Below are 16,659 nucleotides of genomic sequence, written 5' to 3' on the forward strand. Positions count from 1 at the left end.
AATTATTTTTTATTAGTTGGTAAACTAAGTTAACTAGACCATTTATAATAATTTACATATACTATAATTAAGTTAACTAGACCATTTTAATAACACGCGTGTATATAGACACAAATGGAATACACAATCAATGGAAATAAATAAAACTAACATTACTAATGAAAATAAATAAAACCAATAATACTCATGAAATGAGTTCATGTACAATATCTGTATATACATGAAATATCAATATAAAATATGTACATAAACTACGCCCAATCTGTGCGCCGCCTGCATCTAGACCTAACATATACTAGATGGTCCTGTGTCACATTCCTGGCCAACCTGAGGCATTCTTCGATCACCTCATGTGTCGATGAGCCAGGTGTGACCACCCGTAGACTCAGATGGCGCTCCAACCTCTCAGCAATGTCATCACAAACTTCCTGTTACATACAAAACAAATTGATTACACAAATTATTATGCAAATATTGAGGTAAATGACGTAAATTATTAGTATTACTTACCACTGCATGTCTAGGCTCCTCTGCAGATGTCGACGATGCTCCTGGCTCTGGCACGTGAGGGATATCCGTCTGCGGGGCCTGAGGGACGACTCTGGGCTGCGGGGCGTGACCATGAGGCAGAGGATCTAATGCGTGGCCTGGTGTTATGAAAGGATGGGAGATGCGAAAGAACCAGTCCATGTAGTCACTGGAACATTGGCTTGGCACAACGCACACCTCACCTGCTGAAACGATATGATCCTCGTAGTGCATCCACCTGTCGTGTACATCATCATACAAGACCCATGAATCGGCAGGAGGAGCAGGAATGGTCTGCGTGTAGCCAAACTGCCGCACGACCCTCTCCGGTCGGTAATAAACAGCAATAGGCCCCCAGCGCAAGAGACCGGAATAGCACGATCTGACGTGGAAGTCCCAGACCTCCTGGTGCTCCCCATAAGGGATCCAACATACATCTTGAATCCGAAGTCGGTCCAGGCGCTCCCTGTACGCCGGCGTACGAATGCTCTTCACGGTCTTCTTGGTCGTAATCCACCTACATGGACGTGGAGAATCCTCGTCGTACTCCTGATCAGCAGTGGAGTCCGCGACTGACAGAAAGTGCTCGTAAATCCAGCACTACAGATGTAACATCAAAGTTATAAACATTAATAATGAAAGTGTAACAAAATTAAAAGTTAAACATTGTTGAGGCTGAACGAATAAAAAACATATTTGTTACTTGCAGCAGTGTGATGTAACCACCAAGCTGTCGGCTGTGGCTCATAGATGCATCGTTCAGCTGGTCGTACATATGCACCAAAGCAGCCACTCCCCAGGCGTACCTCTCCATCATACTGAGGTCACGAAGGGCCTCCAAGTAGACAACATGGACATTGGTTGCACTCTTGTTAGCAAACAGAGTGCAACCCAGAAGATGAAGTAGATATGCGTGAGCCGCAGCTATCCAATGACCTGCCTGGCATCGGTGCTCATATATATCACGTACCCATTGCACGCATACGTACGGTCCACGACACTAGGTTGTCTCCGCCCTAGCAGACTCTGCAGAGACCATCAATAAGTCCACCAGGATCTGAACCGCATCGTCCACGTGCAAAGGCTCAAAAGTGTGTAAGTCGCCAATCACGGGAAGATGAAGAAGCAAGGAGACGTCGTCCAGCATGATGGTGAGCTCTCCCACCGGGAGATGGAAACTAGACGTCTCCCGGTGCCACCGCTCGACAAACACGGAAAAAAGTCCCCGATCGCCGGTGTCTACCGAACACGCGATCAGAGGACTTAGTCCTGTACCAGCAACAAGTCCCTCAATGGCAGGGACAGGCCTGCCTAAATTGTGGACCTTCCTCCCATGAGAGGATAGCTTCAATTCAGGACACTCCTGAATTGAAGTATAAAGGAACGCAAAATTCGTTAAAATCATCATTTAAAGGAAAACTAATTTCAATCATAAAGTATAATTTACAAGTAACTAAAAATAAATAGTATAAATACCTCTCCCATCCATACGCTGCAAGCAACGTGATCCGCATACTGGGTCAACACGGATGGGTCGCTCGGACCACCCGGAAATCCCTCATGCTCATCCTCAGCAGCCTCCGCGCCTGTGTCCGCAGGAATGTCTGCCACAATGTCCTTTACAGCAGCTGATGCCTCCATCGGGTCATCCTAAACATCTGGCGCAGGGACCACTGGCTCATCGTGCGCCGCAGTCACAGCGACTCGCTGCCTCCGTGCGGATGCGGTAGGCCTTCAACACTGCGGAGCATCATCGGAATCATCATGATCTCCTCGGCCCACACCTCTGCCAGTAACGTGACCTAAGGCACGACCTAATCCTCTGGTCCTAACCATGATCTGCAAATGAGTACCTCAAAATCCATCACTCATTTCATTCTCTCAAATTTCATGCGTGAGTCTCACAAAGCCACCAAAGCCAGATGATAGATAAAAATGATTAAAATCATTGAAAGCATGGTTAAGTGAGTGATTAAAATCATTGAAAGCATGGTTAGGTCACTTTAGGATTTTAGAAACTTTCTCATATGTTGACTAAATCAATAAGCACACACACACTTGTGTGTTCGAAATCATTGAGCGAAGATGGAATATCCAACTTCATCACCTATTACATGTGGTTGTCCAGTTTTCAAATGCTGAGTTCAATGACAATCCTCAGATGCAAGTTGATAGTGAGGTTATAAGGGAATTATGTACATGCATCAATAAGTTGGTGGGATATCTAGGTGGAGCAGAAGATCATGTTGAAGTTGCACAATATTAAAATTGTGGATGATATGTTTGGGGGGAGTGATATTGCCATATTAATGAGGAAAACTGTTTCACCAAGTAACAAACAAAGCTTATACAACTTTTAAACTTTTTTTTAAGTCACTTTCTTAAACACTGTTTAATACATTTTCTTTGGCTTTGTAGCTCAATTCCCAATTTGCAAAAGCTAGTTATAAATATCTAAAGCTTTATTTGTAGTGCATTCAATTGTCAACGTAAATGAAGTGTCTATGAGGAAGCAATTTGCTTTTTTTAAAGTCATTAATCAATTCCAAATCTTTCTTATAATTATTTCTTAGTTATTTATCTCAATGTTAAAGATTATATTGAGAAAATGAATAGGTTTGAGCATAAAAGATTGCATGACTTGGTAACCAACCCTTAAGCAAACCATAAGGATGAAGTTGATGCAATTAACCTCTGTGATATTGATGAATGTAATGAGTGACTAGTCAGAGAGGTGGATGGGGACGATGCTGAAGTTGCAGATGAAAGGGTTGATGAGGGAGATAATGAAGTTTGATGTTGACTACCCTATACAAGTTTATGTTGACATTGAAATTCAAGGGAATTTACCTTAGTAACTCTTGAAGAACAACATGCACGCAAGCACACACACTTGTGACATAATTCGTCATACAGACACACTCACATAAACTAGTATATATCAAGTCAGGGTCAGAAAGTTGATCTACTATTGAAACTACTAGCTAAGCAGGTAGATGGTTGAGTTGAATAATGCCACTGCCATTTGTGAATATTTTGGTCACGTCATGGCTTCTTGTACATGTTTCTCTGCTAAGAAGTTGCCATACTTGACTTCAGCTCTCTCTAGTTGTGATTTTTATCTTTGTAATAATGAGACTAGTTTTAGTAGCAATATATGGTTTGGAATATTTGGATAATTTCTGACAAGCACTAGGTATCTTTTGGAATTTTTTAAATGAAGAAAATTGTCAACATCTCAATATAATCATAATTAATGCTAATCAATATATACTATTTCGATAATTCCCTGAAAGAGGATACATCTATATATAATCATAATTCATGTTAATCAATCTATACTATTTATCTATATGTCAACATCTCATTATTTACAACCAAATTGTGACTAAGGTCAAAACAAATTGTGACAACAATCTAATAAGAATGATCCAAATTATAGGCAATATTTATTCTTCTACCAAAGTAATACATAAACCGAAACACTTGATATTCTCCAAAATGACACTATTTATCAAATATTTACCATACATTCAGAGGTCATCCTAATAACCAAAATTCCTAATTTCAAAAAGAACTCACAATGTATCAATCAAATGTTTGGCAATTTGTTAAATGAAGTTGTGACTATTTACGGATCAGGTGATCCATAAACTATGTCTGAGTTGTTTACGGATCACCTGATCCATAAGCTCCTCCAAGCTTCCCTACTCCGACATCAATGGCGGAAACAGATGACAGTGGTGCTTACCTCGACGGTCGACGCTGACGATGCTCCCTCGACGGTCGACGGTGGTTCGTGGCTCCTCTTCACGGCAACAGGTTCGTGGCTGAGGAAGAAGAAGAATCAAACGAGGAAGAAGAAGAAGGTAGCAGGAGAGAGACAGGTCCAAGAGGTCACCAAGAAAATACGAAAATGGCTATGAGGAAGAATCAAACGCTTTGAGGAAGAAGAAGAATCGAAGGCTGTGCGAGGAAGAAGAAGAAGAAACTGCAACGGAGAGAGACAGTAGCGGGAGAGAGAGAGTCAAGCGTTTTTTTTAAAAAAATAACCCAAGGATATTATGAGCTTTTCACCTCAAGTGCTGGGTGCACCAGCAAAAATGCTAGGTGTACCTAGCAGCAGTCTTTGCAGAAATGGAATGTATGTACCTCAAAAAAATGATGTCAAAAACTCATAAAAGACCTTTGTATACTTCACTTTTTCCTATGCTCAATAACAGTGCATAAAGACAATCTTTAACTTTATAGTCTTTGATGAAATATATGTATCACAAAAAATGATGTCAAAAACGCATAAAGACCTTTGGATAATTCACTTTTTTCTATGCTCAATAAAAAAACACAAAGACAATATATCTTTAAATTTATAGTCTGTGATTATTGTACTTATATGTTGTATTAGTAATTCAAATGGCGCATTCACACTAAGGAAATAACAAAGGAAAGGACAAAGAGGTGTAATAGCTCTTATAACTTTGAGTGTTTGTTAAAAAATCATAAAATAATTAGGCTAGTCCACACAAACAAGTAATAAAACAACATTTTTTTAAAATAAGTGTTTATCACAAAAGTTGTTTCTATAATTAAAAAAAAGGTTAAACTGTTTTTGAATAAGTTGTAAGATGTTTTCATAAACTATTTTGAGATCTTATGAACATGTTACAAGTTATTTTCATAAATTCTCTCAAACACTTATGAATTGCTTAAATTATAAGATAAATTCAAATAAGCCATAAATAAACTATACAAAACACACTCTTATTGGGATTTAGCATCCCAAAATCAAAAGCTATGCAACTAAAGAGTATATATGCTCATTAAATAAGATATAGGGTAAGCTCAGAATTTACATTCCCAGCTCTTACTAAGAATCAATGCATTTTAACATGGTCATAATTAAAATTTGTTCATAGTAAACCATTTCAAAAATATATTTATCATCAAAAGTGTTGTTGGCACAAGTGATTTAACACTTGAGTCCTTTAATCAAAATTTCAGGTTTTGACTTGAACATAAAGTTGCAACTTAAGGTATCATTTTACATCAAAATAAATCAACCTAATGTAAAAAACATGAGTTGGATGTCAAATAAAAAATCTTAAATATCTATTGATTTAAAAAAAATAATCTTATCAAGTTCAAAATTGACCTCTTCCTCTCATAAATTCTCCCTTATATATAAAATCTTAACCTTCCCCTATGTCTCTGGTTCAGAATATATGGCTCGTGACCATGGTATACGCACACCTAATAATTGCTTACTTATCATAATATAATTTTACTAAAAAGCGAAAAAGTATTAAAACTGTAAGAACTACAAAAGTTTTTAAGCCAATTATTAATATGATACTTATATTTGCAATCATTAATTACTACAAGAATATAGCATAAGTATGGCATCGTATGTAAAGTAATTTTCATTTTGATTCTCCCCGTACAATTATTAGTTGATGTTCATTCGGATTTAGGATACACAAGAGAGCAACGAGCTTATTTATATGAAGTAAATTCTCATCATCATGTGTGAATATCTGATGGCTTAGGAAACATAAAGATTCGGGAACTTTTAGCAAAAGGGTGCAAAAAAAATTTGTCATTTGGGAGATGATTTTGAATTATTATAAAAAAATTGAGTAAGTTATGACATATGTTACGAATTTTCAGTTAAAACTCATGACATATATTATGATTTTTTTTTTACTTTTTCTAATTGAAATCGTAAAATCTTTTACGACTTTATTTTAATTTTTTATTTTATTTATGACTTTAAATTCGTATATGTCTTTTTTTTAACTTACGACTTTAAAATCGTATTTTTTAAATTTTTTTACGTTTAAAGTTTTTTGTTTTAAGATTTTTTATTTACTTGTACTTTCTTTTTTGTTTTATTTTCAATTTTTTTAAAAAATTGTAAATAAGTTTATTTATTTAATTATTAAATAAATATTTTAATTTTATTTGTTATTAGTTTTATTTAATATCTTATATATATTTTTATATAATTTTATTTAATATGTTATATTTTTTTTAATATTGTTTTATTTTAAATATTTTATATAATTTTTGAATGATGTTTTATTTAAAATATTTTTTATTTAAAATTTAGATAATTTTGTATATTTTAATATTTTATATATTTAACATAATTATAGTAAATGCCCATACAAATAAGTAGATGACTGACATAATTTCTACTTTTTATATTTATCTTTAATTTGTATTGTTCATTTTATATTAATGCATTTTTATTGTTTTTAATTTAAGAACTACTTTTACTACTAAATTATTAGATGTTGTTAATAGTAGATTATTTTATATAAAAGAAATAATTTTATTTCATAAATTATAAGTTTATATTAGTAACAAAATATTTTAATATTTGTTTTAATTTTTTTTTTAAATTTAAGTATTTAAAATAGAAAAAATATTAAATATCATTATGTTAGTTTTTTTATTTCATTTACAAAATAAATCAAATTCAATAATATTGTTAAAAAATTATATAAATTTTAAATGTACAAAATATATTAAATAAAATAATATTAAAAAATATATAAATATTTTAAATAAAAATATATAACATACTAAATAAACCATATAAAAAATATACACAAGATATTAAATAAAGCTAATAAGAAGTAAAATTAAAATTTAATAATGAAATAAATAAAATTATTTACAATTTTAAAAAAGTTGAGAACAAAGCAAAGAGAAAATACAAAAAATATAAGTATATAAAAAATTCTAAAACAAAAAAATTTAAACGTTAAAAAATTAAAAATAAAAAATACGACTTCATAGTTGTAAAAAAAATTATAACTTCAAAGTCGTGAATTAAAAAAAACATGTACAACTTTAAAGTCTAAAGTCATAAATAAAATTAAAAAATTAAACTAAAATCATGAAATTTTTTACTATTTCAGTTAAAATAATAATAATAATAATAATAATAATAATAATAATAAATAATGTTATGACTTTTAATTCAAAAGTCGTGACATTTGTTACCATTTATCCCATTTCCAGTAATAATTTAAAATTCACCCTCAACTAGAAAAATTGGAATTTTTTACGTGGAGATTCAAAACATTCGGAATTTTTCCTTTGTTTTCTGGAAAAGTTCTTCAGCAATGCATCTGTCAACCCTTTTAATCTCCAATTGTGCTTTCTGATAGAATCCAGTACCTCGCAATGCATCTGAAATCATAGTCATCGAATCCAATAGCAATTGCTGCCTCTGCCTTCGCTCCATAAACCAACCTCTATAAAAAATAATTTGAGTGTGACAAGAAAGTGGGCCCAAAAGTAATAAGCTTCAATTTGTCAAATAAGTTTAATTTTCATGTATTTTAAGTATAAAAAAATACATTGTCAATTAATTAAAAATTATTTTAAATATGATTTTTACAGTGATTATTATAAAATTCAGTAATCTTATTGACAATGTAAAAGATAAATACGATATCAGTGTACGATAGTTAAATTCTTGTAAAATTGGTAATAAAAAACTTGTAAAATTAATATAATGAAAAGAAAAATTGAGAAGGGTAGGAAAAGAAGGGCATTTCCAACCTTAACTCGTGAGAGGGGGATTGCTACAAAGCACATTGGGCAAGGTTCACAAGAAGCATACACTTCACATCTATCTTGTTTAGCTTTTCACAAGCCTAAAAATTAAATCATTGCATTTATAATAAAAATCCTGTTAATTGCCTACATTATGTTTGCTACTCATAAAGTTGAAAAAGAAAATACAGAGTACTTTATAATTAGCTAGTTCTATTGTCATGTAATTTAAGATGTTATAAAGTTTGACTGGAACCATAGCTCAGAAAAGTAAGGCAAGAAATTAATAAATTCTGGTAGTGAACTCTTCACAAAGACTAGATATTAAAATTTCAAATGATACCAATAACCTGAATTATGTATAGAATTGCTACCCTACAACAGAATATATAATAAAATGAACAACAAAAATTAAGATTGCTAGCCAAGTTAATTACCAGCTAGTATTCACTGAAACAAAATAATAAACAGAGACAAATTATGTTAAACAAATATCAGAGATTACAGCTGAAAATCAATTATGGAGTATCTCCGCTATGTTGAAAATGGTAATTTAATTTGAAGTCATTTCAGTTCTATGCTGACAAATTCTTAACCATTAACCTCTCAAATGAAAATATTATAAAAGCCATGGAAATCTTTGCATAGCACATTACACCTCATAACAGTACAAGAATAAAGAATTGCAATTTGCACATAAACATTCAACTGCTGCGTCAGAAAAGCATAAATGTTAATACAGACAAGAAAATATGCATTTTAATGCCATTTAAGGAAATTATTTGGCTTCAAATTAATAATCATCTAACCTTTCTTATAGCAGTGACTTCTGCATGAGCAGTTGGGTCTGTATTCCTTAAAACAATGTTGTGACAACAAGCCACTACTTCATCATTACAAACTATAACAACACCAAAAGGACCCCATCTTTACACTCTATCCCTTTATATTCTTCTTCAATAGCCATTCTTAAAAATTTGTGGTCTCTATTCTGTATAGCTAGTTAGCCAATGCAACAACAAAATCTCATTAAGAGACAACACAAATTATAAATTGAGAAGTCTCAAGTGGGAACCTCAAGGTACTTAACCTTGTGTGGATAAACTATTTTTCATAAGTATTTCTATAAAAAATCAAATAAACCAAACTTCTTCCATCAGTTAAAATCAATTTTACATATCAGTTTCAAGAAAAGAAAAAATAGATGGGAATGGTAGAAAGCTTCTATAAAAGTTGAATTATTAATCCCAGCCTTAAGGGAAAAAATACTTATGAAAAAATAAATATTTGCTATGTAACCAGTTCGCTTGTCGAGACAAAAAACAATAAAGATTTTTTATGCATCAACCATGGGTCTTTCATTATATTAACTCATAAGAATTAATGCAAAAATATTCAGAAAAAAAATCATGTTATAACAAGAAAAATATTGACAAATACGTTACTAAAACCAGAGATCAAAAGGCAACAACAAAAAATATATATAGTAATCATTTACTAGTTCCTGAAAGCATTTTAATTTTAACATATAACGGAAATTTATTTCATTTTCCTTCAAAAAAACAAGAAATTTTATTCATTTTATTTTTTTAATTTTCTTCTTATAAAAGTGTTTATAAAAAAGTTTATAGACCTTAACAAACTAAGAATACAGCAGCCAACATGAAAGCTAAATAACTAAATAGTTTAATTAGTATCATTACCATCCTGATGGCCAGCAAATGCAGAAGCTACTGAAACAGTTCCATCCTTGGTTCGAACCACTAGGATATAATAATAAAAAAAGCCATTTTTTTTACATAGAATACTAAAAAAAAGATAAATGGAACATTGATTATTACCCTTTTATGAACCGGGTGATTTGGGAGGAAGAAAAATGAGTGAAATATAAGGAATTGTGTGATTTTTAAGTATTTGGTTAGAATTAGGGGTGAGAATAGGTCAGGTCAGGCTTTGAAAGGCTTGGGCTTAGCCTACGATGAATTTTTGAGACCTGAATCTGACCTATAGCCTATCAAAAGCTTTTATTTTGATTCGGTCTGACCTTTTTAAAAATCTAACCTAGTCTGATAGCCTTTTTAAAAGCTTTTTTTACATTACATCTTTAATATCCCTTTTGCTCTGGAGTAGATACGTAATAGGAAAGTTAAAGGAAAAGGAAACGTTAACAGAAATAGGAAAGCCAATAAAAATAATGAGAAATATAAAAGGGCACATGACTCACACCTAAATTGTAATTAAAGTCTTACTTGATTATAAGGATAAAAGTTATGAAATACTAATGTGTAATCAAAGTCTGATAGTTTTAAATAAAATTAATTGTACCCAAAAAATAATATAAGTATATATATATATATATATATATATATATATAGGCTGACCTATCAGGCTTATAAGGCTTGCCTAAGTCTGGTCTATTTAATTTAATAAGTTTTTAAAAAAGCCTAAGCCTAACCTTTTAATTAAATAGGTCAGTTCAGGCCAGACTTTATGTAAGCCAGGTCGTAGGCCCCTGTAGGCCAACCTGATCTATTCCCACTCCTAGTTAGAATAAAAATGCCATGAGAAAATTACAAAACAAACGTGTTCCACCATAGATAAGTCCATCTTCGAAATGGGATGAAAGTGGGAGGATTTGTAATTTTTTTTGGTTTTAATTTGTTGAAAAATTAAATATTTTTTATAGCATAATTCTCTTATAAAATAATAAAATAATTTTATGCTGAAAATAGAGTAACTTTTTTAATTAATAAAAAATTGTATATAATTTCTTTTATATTTTTCTTATCCTATTTTCATTTTTTTGTTCATCCAAATAAGTGAACGGAATTTTTCCACTATTTTTCTTTTCTATTTCTCTTTATCTAAATAATGCATATTTTCTATTTTATTTCTCTTGTGCTTTTTATCTTTCGTATTTTTTTCCTTCTCATTTCTTTCCTTTCTATTTTATTCTTATTCCAACAAGGCAATGAAGGCATTAGGGAAAATGAAGGATGCACCAATCCACTGAAAGTTCAAGTTACATATGGGATGGGTTAATTTTTACCCTTTTGTTATATACCTAAGAAGCACGAAAAACTTGGCAGTCTAAAATGTTATCAATTCGTTTGCCATGATAAAATTTTCACCGAGAGAGTTAGTGAGGAGGGACGAAACTCACATTTATTTTTAATTGAAAGATTGATTTTATAAATTTAAAAATATAGGAACCAAGACTAAGTTTGACAAAAAAAAAAAAAATACAAAGACCAAAAACACATTTTTTCTAATTCTTTTACATAAGCATGCTCTTAGGCAGACTAAATCCTTTTACACTAGGGTTAAAAAAAAATCCTTTTAGACCATATTAATATTTTTAAAATATAATTTCTTTATATAATAATAAATGTAAAATTATGTCATTTGGAATAATTTTAGTTAGACTACAACATGTGTGTGTAAAAGTATTTATAATAAGTTGTTATATGAATGATATTTGTAAGCTTATAAAAGTTGTTAACCCCACTACTAAATTATGTTTAGCACATTTGAATCCATTTCAAACATTGGTTACAGTAGTGTAAAACCATAGTTCACAGAAGTGTGGATAATATTCATATCAACCATATCTTGTTTGGATAATTTTTTTCATTAGCATTTATAAGAGAATAAAATAGAAAAAAAAATTATATATTAAAATTAATTTGTATAAATTAATGTGTAGAAATTCTTTGAAATTAAGAAGTTAGATATTAACTTAGGTATAATTTACTTTTATCTTATAGAAAAATTATTTTATTTTTCTTCTTATTTTCTTTTTTTAATAAGTGCTTATAAAGAAGTTTTTCAAAAATAAAACCTAAATTAAGATCAAAATTACACATCGATAATAGTGTTTTGGTAATCTTTTGGTCACAAAGCTAAAAGCTGATATCTTTGTTAAATTATTGAGGGATCTTTGTTAGTGTCAAGAACATATGAGTTCCTTGACACACACTTGCACGAAAAGAGAGAAAAGTATGAGGTAGGAGAGAGAGTTTCTATTCTGCAAGTGTATTCCTTTCTGAAATGTATAAACTCATTCAACTATCTTATTGAATGATCAATTGTATTTATATATCATTGTCAAAGGCGGAAAAGATAAAACTGAAAATTACAACTCAACACATTATTTTCTGTTTTTTTTCAGCAACAAACTACTAACCAATTAACTAACTTTCTAACAAATGAAAACTAACTGATTTATCCACAAATGGATCAGGATTACAACAACACCCTTCTTTAATTCTGATCCTCAATCAGCTTTTATCATCACTTTACTTCTCAGTTCTTTAAACTTGGCTTTCTTCAATGGTTTTGTTAGTAAATCAGCAAGATTATCTTCTAATTTGCAGTAGATGAGCTTGATTTTTCCTTTGTCAACTTTGTCCATGATAAAATGATACCTAGTATCAATGTGCTTGTTGTTCCCATGATCTACAGGGTTCTTAGCAAGATTGATTGTTGACTTATTATCAATCAATAAGCAAATTGGTTCCTTCTTTTGAATCTTCATTTCTTTCAGCATTTTCCTCAATCACAGACCTTGACATGCTCCAAGGGAAGCTACTATATACTCAGGTTCACAAGTAGATAATGCTACTGGATCTTCTTTCTTCGAGCTCCAGGAGATTAGAGCTCCACTATACATGAACACATAGGCTGCAGTGCTCTTCCTATTGTGACATCCTCTACCCTTACAATTATAACTAACTAATTAAATAAATCATACAAAATTTAATTAAAAGATTATAAACACATAATAATAAAAGAAGGAAAAAAAAACATGCAAAATTAATTAATAATTTTTCTTTTTAAACACATTTAATTTAATCAATTCAAAAGGATAAAGGTTCACATCCACTTAGTGAAAACATAATAGAATATTATTTTTTTTTTAATAAAAGGTAAGATTATCTCGGCTCAAAACAAGGCCGTCCACTCTAAATAAATAATAAAAAGAAACTAAAGTAGAAAAGTATAACACAATTATATCATTCAGTAAATCATAATCCCTATCACAGACCAAGTCTCTCCATCTCTAGCATGTGACTCATCATATGAAGGCTCACGTGAAACAAAGTGGCAATCAGCCCAAACACAAACACACACCGGGAGTGAGTTATCACATTCGTATATAATAAAACATTAGAGCATGTGAAACATATAATACTTAAAGCTGAATTTATATAAATAACATTACTGCACAAAATCGCACACATTATTCACACCCATTCAAGTTTACACACTCCATAAAATAACATCAACCACAATTGTTAACTCAATGAAATTCAAACACAAGCGTTATGCAACAATTATACTAAGACTCAAGCCTACATGCAATGTGGTACCATGTCAGTGAAAAACAACACTGGGGCGCTTAGGAGTACATGACAAAGCACACCACACAATGGGTATACTCGGTCACTCTCACTAAGTAACATCATAAGGTGACCAGTCAGGGTTACTCTGTTTTGCGAGAATGCCCCAACCACATGGGATCAACATGGGCTTAAAGGAGCACTCAAACCGAGTATCCCAAGGCCTAGACTCCGAAGAATCCGTTTGGGCCTCACCTTCCTGATTCAGGTCCAACCCCTCAAATATTTTTTTTTATTTGCACGCAGACACTGTTTATGAGTTATATAATACCCACGACCTTACTCTTATATTTCAAACATATTTAACAAATTGCGCTATAGTTTAACCCTTCAGGATCCTAACTAGGAATCCTACAATTTTCTTTAACACTGCGCATAAAAGTTCTCTCAAGGTACACACTGGTCGGGTTACTGTATAACTCATAACTCACATGACAAGTAATATCACTACAAATATCAATCACACACTCATTCACAACCATGTTTCATGTCTACAGTTTAACATTTCACACTCTAACTAATTACAAAATATACTCAACAATTAGATAACAATGTATCATAATAATAATAACATACAATATTTAACTTCAAGGCTTATAAACAAGTAACTATAAAATACACGTAAAATATATATATATATATATATATATATATATATATATATATATATATATATATATATATATATATAAGTATATTATATTCAAAATATATAACAAAATATATATTAACGTAAACGTAAACGTACATATTATATATAACATATAAAAAGTATTAAATATATATTAATATAAAGTAATCACAATAATATCAAATATATTATTAAGTAAATACAAATTATATATAACAATAAAATATATACTCATATTGATTTCTATGAACAACATGTATACCTATATTTTAAATATATTTCAACTAAGTTGTCAACATCAAGAAAATGCCTAATTACAATGTGAATACAACTTTAGTTAATTTCTTTAAATGATTTTAGCCAATTCAATTATCCAACAATCCCTACACCTATGAATTTCATGACAAGAAATCACCCACGTGAAATAAAATATACAGTTTGTAAAAAAAACAGTATCAATATATATGTACACGTATACACTGCGGTGTAAAAATAATTATCTGGACACAATATACATTAGCACAGGAACAAGATTGAAAGGCCAACATATCTGGTATAAACAAAATCACCACCACACAATTTTTATGCTAATTATAAAGAATTCTAATTCCTAAGGTACACACCTAACACAGAAACACATCAATCCTACAACAAACTCGCAACAGAACACATCAATTCTACAACAAACTCGCAATAGAACACCAATTGGTTCATCAAACACACTCAATCCGCGATTAAACATGAAAACATAATTAAATTCATAAACACCCCAAAATAACCCAAAAATTGATCCCCTAGGGATCCCTACACATGTTCATTCTAATCCCCAAGTGTGAGTATCTCATCCCTTACCTCGAGGTAGTCGCTTAAATGTTCTCTGTTGGCAATGGTGGCGTCTCTGGTGCTCTCTAGAGCTCCTCCTCTGATTGTTCTGTTAGGGTTCTTGTGCGTCAGAAAAGAAGAAAGGAACAGAATGTGTTTCCCAAAAAGCTGCTCTAGGTTAACATTTGGCTTATATAGTGGGAATTTATGACCTAATAATTTTTATTTTATTTTTTCTTATTTATTTATGTATTAATTTATTAATTTATTATTTTCTTATTTACTTATTAAAGTTACGGCTGTTACACCTATCATCCTTGTCCCTCCTCCAATCTGAATCAGTATAGCCAAGCAGATTTTGATTTGATTCATTCTGTCAAAAAGGTAGCAACACTCCATAATCAGTTGTGCCCTTCACATACCTTAAGATCCTCTTTGTAGCTATCATGTGAGAAATCTTAGGTGCCTTCATAAACCTGCTTATAATGCCAACACTATAAGCTATGTCAGGTCTTGTACAAATACCTGAGTGAGCCAACTATTTGTCTGTATAGGGTAGCATTTGCTAGTTCCCCTTCATCATTCAAGCTCATCATTAGTCTAGTTTCAGCTGGAGTTGCAGCTGGATTGCAATTGCTCATGTGAAACTTCACAAGTAGATTAGCTGCATATTCACTTTGATGCATCACCACACCTGCTTTAGTTTCCTTGAATTCAATGCCAAGAAAATAGGATAGTTGGCTCAGGTCAGTCATTTCAAATTGCTTCATCAACAACTGCTTGAGTTTGTTGATTTCTGACATGTTGCTCCCAGTGATCAACAAATCATCCACATAGAGGCACAATAGGATTAAATCTGTAGTAGTCTCCCTTTTAATATAGACACCATGTTCAAAAATACATTTCTCAAACCCAATCTAGTTAAGAACACCATTAATCTTCTTGTTCCAAGCTCTTGGAGCTTGTTTTAAGCCATACAGGGCCTTTTTTAGTTTGTACACTTTGTCTTCTTGGCCATCAACTTGAAAACCTAGAGGCTAATCAACAAACACATCTTCTTTAAGAGGCCCATTTAGAAAAGCAGACTTGACATCCAATTGATGCATTGACCACCTTCTCATACTTGCAATTGCAAATACAAGCCTTATTGTCTTAATCCTTGCTACTGGAGCAAAAATTTCACCATAGTCCACACCTTCTTTTTGTAGGAAACCCTTTGCCACTTGTCTTGCCTTGTGCTTAACCACCTCTCCTGTGGGATTCTTCTTCACTTTAAAGACCCACTTAACTGCAATAGGTCTTTTCCCTTTTGGGAGGTTCACAAGATCCCATGTGTTGTTCTTCTTAATTGAGCTCAATTCCTCCTTCATTGCTTGAATCCATTGAGGTTCTTGATTTGCTTCCTCTACATCTATTGGCTCAACGCCAACATATAAGGCCAAATGCACTAGATCACCACCTTCAGTGATTTGATCATCTTTATAGACTTCATAATCTCTCAAACTCTGGGGAACTTGTGTCACTATTGTTGACTTTCTCAGAATTCCTTGGTCATGTGTGGCAGCTGTTACAGCATCATTATTACCACTGTAATCTGCTTCAATCAAGAATCTTGCATTCTTGCTTGTAGACTCAGGTTCTAGCCTCCAGTTTTTAAACTCATCAAATTCCACATCCCTGCTAATTGCAATTTGCTTGGACCTTGGA

The 16,659-nt window shown here is 32.0% G+C and overlaps 2 protein-coding genes and 1 pseudogene across 2 annotated transcripts; all 3 read right to left on the reverse strand.

The window, feature by feature from the left end:
* Positions 1–251: 251 nt before the first annotated feature.
* Positions 252–1,342, reverse strand: LOC102669470 (protein MAINTENANCE OF MERISTEMS-like). The gene is made up of 3 exons (XM_006587988.1): positions 1,232–1,342; positions 511–1,128; positions 252–428 (listed from the first exon to the last, which is right to left on the reverse strand). Exons 1-3 carry the CDS (start codon positions 1,340–1,342, stop codon positions 252–254), a joined length of 906 nt encoding a protein of 301 aa, XP_006588051.1.
* A 186-nt stretch (positions 1,343–1,528) lies between these two features.
* On the reverse strand, positions 1,529–2,169 carry LOC102669608 (protein MAIN-LIKE 1-like). Its single transcript, XM_006587989.1, has 2 exons — positions 2,005–2,169; positions 1,529–1,891 (listed from the first exon to the last, which is right to left on the reverse strand). Exons 1-2 carry the CDS (start codon positions 2,167–2,169, stop codon positions 1,529–1,531), a joined length of 528 nt encoding a protein of 175 aa, XP_006588052.1.
* A 5,400-nt stretch (positions 2,170–7,569) lies between these two features.
* LOC100811393 (guanosine deaminase-like) lies at positions 7,570–15,755 on the reverse strand (annotated as a pseudogene).
* Between the last annotated feature and the right edge of the window lie 904 nt (positions 15,756–16,659).

The sequence above is a fragment of the Glycine max genome, chromosome 9 (assembly GCF_000004515.6).
Source record: "Glycine max cultivar Williams 82 chromosome 9, Glycine_max_v4.0, whole genome shotgun sequence".
NCBI classification, from domain to species: Eukaryota; Viridiplantae; Streptophyta; class Magnoliopsida; order Fabales; family Fabaceae; genus Glycine; species Glycine max.